The sequence below is a fragment of the Mustela nigripes genome, chromosome 1, assembly GCF_022355385.1.
Source record: "Mustela nigripes isolate SB6536 chromosome 1, MUSNIG.SB6536, whole genome shotgun sequence".
Taxonomy (NCBI): Eukaryota; Metazoa; Chordata; class Mammalia; order Carnivora; family Mustelidae; genus Mustela; species Mustela nigripes.
The window spans coordinates 245,426,943-245,432,942 of record NC_081557.1 but is presented as its reverse complement, the minus strand read 5'-3'; the positions used below and the strand labels follow the sequence as shown (position 1 = coordinate 245,432,942).

At 48.3% G+C, this 6,000-nt stretch overlaps 1 protein-coding gene and 1 non-coding gene across 3 annotated transcripts in view; both read left to right on the top strand.

The window, feature by feature from the left end:
- Positions 1 to 1,770: 1,770 nt before the first annotated feature.
- LOC132009263 (U6 spliceosomal RNA) lies at positions 1,771 to 1,877 on the top strand. Its single transcript, XR_009401840.1, has one exon. It is a non-coding gene; the product is annotated as a U6 spliceosomal RNA (small nuclear RNA).
- Positions 1,878 to 5,150: 3,273 nt separating this feature from the next.
- CHIC2 (cysteine rich hydrophobic domain 2) overlaps positions 5,151 to 6,000 on the top strand; it is a 57,895-nt gene continuing 57,045 nt past the window's right edge. For both annotated transcript variants that reach the window (XM_059383910.1, XM_059383901.1), the window contains exon 1: positions 5,151 to 5,269. In XM_059383910.1, the coding sequence (XP_059239893.1) occupies positions 5,151 to 5,269 (119 nt within the window). The remainder of the gene's footprint in view (positions 5,270 to 6,000) is intronic.

The window sequence follows — 6,000 nt, the reverse complement described above, 5'->3', positions numbered from 1 at the left end:
ACAGCACAGATCCTGGTAGATCCATAGAAAAAGAGTTTTTTCCCCTTCCCCATAGTTCTATTAAAAGTCCTGGTACTGAATCTCACTGGGTCTTCTGAATTATGTGTCCAAACCAATCACTGTGACCCAAGGTTATCCTATGCTCTCTGATTTGCTAGTTTTAGGCCATGAGCTCACTCTTATGATTGGGGATATGGTCAGCTTAACCCAGTCACATGTACTGAGAGTGGGGGAGGGAGGTATGATTTACCACAAGTCATATTGGGAATGTGCTGTTTTCAAAAGAAGTAGGGGATGTGTTCTGGGTAGGTTGGACTACTGGCGTCCCATTTGGGAATTTTAAAATGCACTGGCTTTCTTAGGCACACTGCCTCCCTTCACATATGAACTTCATACTCTTTACCAAGGCCTTCAAGTCTCTCTCAACCTCCTTGACCCCATCTCAGTTTGGCTCTGCCTTCCTTACGATGGTCCAACCATGCCGGCTTTAGTTTGAACCTGATTTAGGTCATTCTCTTTTCTGCCTTAGAGTCTTTAAACATTGCTATAGACTGGATGTTTGTGTTTCCCCAAAATTCATAGGTTGAAATCTTTTTTTTTTTTTTAAGATTTTATTTATTTATTCGACAGAGAGAGATCACAAGTAGGCAGAGAGGCAGGCAGAGAGAGAGGAGGAAGCAGGCTCCCTGCTGAGCAGAGAGCCCGATGCGGGACTCGATCCCAGGACCCTGAGATCATGACCTGAGCGGAAGGCAGCGGCTTAACCCACCGAGCCACCCAGGCGCCCCATAGGTTGAAATCTTAACTTTAGTATGATGGTATTGGGAAGTGGGGACTTTGGTAGACGATTAGGTCATGCGGGTGCAGAAATAAATTTCTGTTGTTTATAAGTCTATGATATTCTCTTACAGTGTCCCAGACTGTTGCTACCAACATGCTGGTCCCACTTCCTGGAGCTTTCTCTTCTCCTCTATTTCCTCATCCTCATACTTTTGAATGAATCATCAGGTTAAATGTCATTTCTCTAGAGAAGAGTTCCTGGTTTCTCAGAGTGAGTTAGGACCATTAACTATTCTCATGGTCCCCTGTACTTCTGCACAGGACTGACTACAATTCTAACAGTTAATCATTTTTGTAATTACTGGTCAGCCCTCCACAATGGGCTTTATGCTACACGAAGGCAGAATTGTGTTTTGTTTAATATCTTATTGCTAAGCCATAGTTCCTGGCAGAGAATGTAGCACATGGGAGTCATTCAGAGCATATTTACTTAATGAAGGAATGTGTGGAAAAGTGAGGGTTTACATGCTGTCAGAGTCAGCTTGGGCTGTCATGACAAAATACCATAGAGTGGGTGGCTTGAACAACAGAAGTTGATTTCTCACCACTCTGGAGACTGTAAGTCCAAGATCAAAGCCCTGGCTTATTTGGCTCCTGGTGAGAGATAGCTTCCTGTTATGTAGGTGGTAATCTTTTCTCTGTATCCTCACATCAAGGGGGGAGAGGTGGGGAGAGCAAGCTCTTTGGTCTCTTCTTATAAAGGCACTAATTCCATCCTGAGGACCTACCCTCATGACCTCTTCCAAACCTAATTACCTCCAAAGGTTGTACCTCCCAATACTGCCATCACAATGGAGGTTAGTACCTCCACATATAAATTTGTTGGGGACACAGTTCAGTCCATAGCATTACCTCATTTGACCTTTGATAACTTCATGACATAGATTCGATTTCAGGATGAAGTGAAGGAGGCTTAGAAAGTTGAATCTGGTGCTTGCTTCGGCAGCACATATACAAAAATTAGAACGATACAGAGAAGATTAGCATGGCCCCTGCGCAAGAATGATACGCAAATTTGTGAAGTGTTCCATATTAAAAAAAAGGAAAGGAAGAAAGAAAGAAAGAAAGAAAGAAAGTTAGTTGAATCTGCCCAAAGCCACTTAGTTAGGTAGTGACAGAACTTGGAAGTTTTCAAATCTAGGAATATCTGCCTTAAAAATCAACGGAAGATCTGTTGCCTCCTGAGGCTCCTGACGCATAATTATTGTTTGCTTTTGTCTGAAGGGAAATGTGGTAAGTGTGTGAAGCAGGAATGAAGAGGGGACGGGAAATGGAGAAGAGTCTATACGGTAGAGAGCAGGGGAACGCCTGGACACTGAGGGAAAATCAACTGAGAAATGGGAGTTTGTTCCCAGGAAGAGACTAGAGCGGGAGTTTGACAGGAAACTGGACCCTGGAGGGTTTGGGGTGGAGTTTGGGATTAGGATGTCAACCATCATCAGGGAAATATTCGACTCATCTTCTCTTATCGTCTCCCCCTCATTCCCAGGTCCCACACCCTTTTGCTAGCTCTGACAGGTTTTTGAGAGCAGGGAAAAGAAGAGCGAAAGAGGAAGAACAAAAATAAGACAGCCCCCACCTTACACTGAGGCCGCGGGAGATACAAAGACCACTCTATTGAACAGATCTTAGAATAAGAACATTTCTCCCACACAGAACCAGTGTTAAGATAAAAGGTGACATTCTCACAGTCCTCAGAAGCCTAACTAACTCGCGACATTCTGGAGCTAGCGCTAGTAACAACACACCTCAATTCAGAGAACATGGATTGGGCTCCTTTTCTGAAGCAGGAACTTGGGAAAATGCTGAGGTGGAAGGAGGTAATTTCCTCTGCCCTTGGGAAGTTGTCAGCTATGTGATGATTTAAATACTTTAGGGCACCAGTCCCTTATCTTGGCCACTGCTTCCACAGAAAGGTGAGTTCCAGTTACCACACCACGTTGGATGTAGGCCAGGCCTTCCTCTTGTTCCCTTTTCTTACCTCCCATTTGCATGCTCTCCTTTAAGAGAATGGGGCCACTGGCCTCTTGTGTCCTGCAGAGAAGGAAATTCAGGAGCTTGGCTTACCAGTGCATTGAAGTCGAAGCCCTAAGTTTGACTTTTAGATAGCCATTTGGCCATGAGAAAGTCACATAGCGTCTCTGAACTGAAGGAAGAAATTACATCCTCCTTGGTTACCTCACTGGGTTCTTGGGGATTATTATATGATTTGTTAGGTATGTGCTTTACCATAAAGCATTAACCGTAAAGCATAAACCGTAGAGCATTAAACAATGCAAACAACTGTGCTCATCCTCATAGAGCTAATTAGGGACCCTAGACATCGTTTATTGCTACCCCATAGCTGCTGTGTGCCAGGCCCTCTCTAAGCATTTTATGTATTTGCAGAGCAGACCAGTGGGGTTAGGTACTTTTATCCTCATTTTACACATGAGGAACAGAGAGGTTAAGTGACCTGTTCAGGGTCACATAGTAAGGGGCAGAGTTGAGACTCAAAAGCAGGCAGACACACTTTGGAGCCCATTGCTAACCACCAAACTAAACTGCCTTCTGTGTGCTTTGTTAGTACCCTCTGTGAACTCCTCTGGGACCACTTGACGGAATTATAATTGCTCACCTCAGTGATAAATAAGCTACTAGATTAGAGGGACTGTATCTCATTCACACACACAGTACCTGACACATAGTCAGAGCTCACTAAATATTTGTTGAATGAATGAATGTCCTCTGGGGAGGCATACAGCAAGTCTGATACAACTCTTGTGCTTTCGCTTTGTCTTTTCTTGGCTAGCTACCCTCATTTCCTTCAAGTATTTCCAGTAAGAAAATGGTATTTCTTGCTATCTTCATTGTCCTCTTTTGCATTTTCTCAAGGTCAATACTGACCCATCTAAAGGGAAAAGTTAGAATGTGAACACTGTACTTGGAGAATGGTCTGACCAGCACTGGATCCAGGGTGGCTATCCTCTCTGGCCTCCATCGTGTATAATCATTATCCAGGACTCTTAGGAGCTCACTCTGGCTCCTGAAGTTTTTGTATGTCTGGACAGTTTCTTGACTATGAAACTTAGTATCCAAAGTGACCCCTAGGCCTTTACTAGTGGTCTAAGCAGGTAAGTAAAATCTGTTATACTCTTCCTTTCTTCCCTTCCCCTGTTCTCCCCTCCCCTCCCTTCTCCACTCTTCCCTTGGGTGGGAGGAGCTGTAAGGAAGGAAAAGGGATTCCCTAAAGCTCTAACGGAAGCGAACAGGTTATGGTTGATGAGGGAGTTGGGGCAGAAGACTGCATCTTTTAATCTGGAATCCAGAGAATGTGTCAATTTTGTTTCGTGTCATGACTACAGTGAGTTTTCTTCTAAAAACCATAGCATCACTGGTTTAATATATTGGACTATATTTAAGGGGATGATAAGACACAAGGTTTGAGTTTGGACATGTTTTGAAAATTCCTGTATTAAAGTGAACAAACATATTTGCAGTGTTTCTGTTGGGCTCCTCAAACTGGGAAAGCACAGACTCTGGTTCTCATCAAGACTAAGGAAACTGACAAAAAGCGAGATTCAATTATTAGATAAATAGGCAGACACACACTATAAATTCTCTCTTCCAACCAGTGTTTTTATTTTTAGTTGTTCTGATCAGAGATTACTTGAGGTGACTAAGCGCTTCATTGGACACTCCGAGCTCCGTCCTTTGAGTCGGGGTCAACGCCTCCGAGCCTTCCAGCCCTCCCTTGAGAGACCGCGACCCACTTGGTGGTGGGCGGGACCTCGCCCGCGGGAGCGCGCTCCCGAGGCGTCGGCGGCGGCGGCGTGGGGAGCGGAGGCAGGAAGCAAGGCGCCCTGGGAGCGCGCGAGGCCTCACGTGCGCGCTCCCGCCCGCCAGCCTGCGCACACCGGCGCCCACGCGCCCGCCCGCTCTCCCGGGAAGTCTCGCGATGCCGTAGCCGGCTGCTCCCGCTGCGGCTGGCTCTGACTGTTGCTGTGGTTGCCTGAGTTGCTGCTGCTGCGGCGGCGGCGACGGCGGCGGCGGCGGCAGTGGCAGCGTTAGCCGCGGCGCTGGTGGAGGTGTCGGCCTTTGGGCGGATGTTGACATTGTGTTGTTGTTATCGCTGATGATAATGGCGGCGGCGGCGACGGCCGGGACCCCATCTCCTCTGTAGCCGGAGCCGAGGCAGCCAAGACCGATTTCCGCGGCCTCTGAGCCCGCGGCAGCGACTCCCCTCAGCCTCCGCCGCCTCGCCAGCCCGTACCCCCGGCCCCAGCCCTTGGAGTCAGGCCCCTTTGAGTAGGGGGTCTTGGAGGCTCAGGATGGCGGATTTCGACGAGATCTATGAGGAGGAGGAGGACGAGGAGCGGGCCCTGGAGGAGCAGCTGCTCAAGTACTCGCCGGACCCAGTGGTGGTCCGCGGCTCCGGTCACGTCACCGTGTAAGGCCCGGAGGAGGGGAGGGCGAGGGCGGGGAGGTGCAGGGCCGGGGTGGGTCCCCCCACCCGTCCCCCATGGTCCTGGGGAGCCCTCTGTCCGCGGTGTCCGTCTTGTGTCGGGGCCTTCGGGAAGAGTAGGCTACCAGGAAGTGAGAACTTGCTTTAATTTTATTTGTTTCGGTCTCCGAAGTGGGGACAGACACTGCCCTTTCTCCCCAACCCCCCAACCCCCTTTAGCGGCCCTTTTAGGCCCGGGCGATGTCACGGATCCCAGGAGGGATGCTTTTTCTTTAGGGTCTGCCCTTTGGGCCACCCCTTCAGCTGCGGAGTGGAAGTACACGTATTGATGAGGTGCCTCCCCCTTGATGTCTCATCCACTTACCCTGTGGTTCTCTCTCCTCGTCTGTGCCTTTGAGCCTATTGACATCGGGCTGTGGCCAGATCTGGGCCATATGAGACCCCAGTGACAATTGGTAATGAGTGGTTGACTGTCGTTGTGCCTGTGCCTTACAGCACATTCCCAGGTCTTCCCAGTTTCTTGCAGAGGCAATTTCTGCGGAAGTAATGCAGGTTCCTTTGATCGTGTATGATAAGAATGGATAGATGAACGTCTGTTTGAGATATGCAGAGCGATGTGTGTTTACAACCAGTTTTTAAAAAGAAATCTATGTGATGGACACGCACTGCTCAGGTTACCGAGGGCTCTCTGTAATCTAAGTCTCCTCTGGGCATGA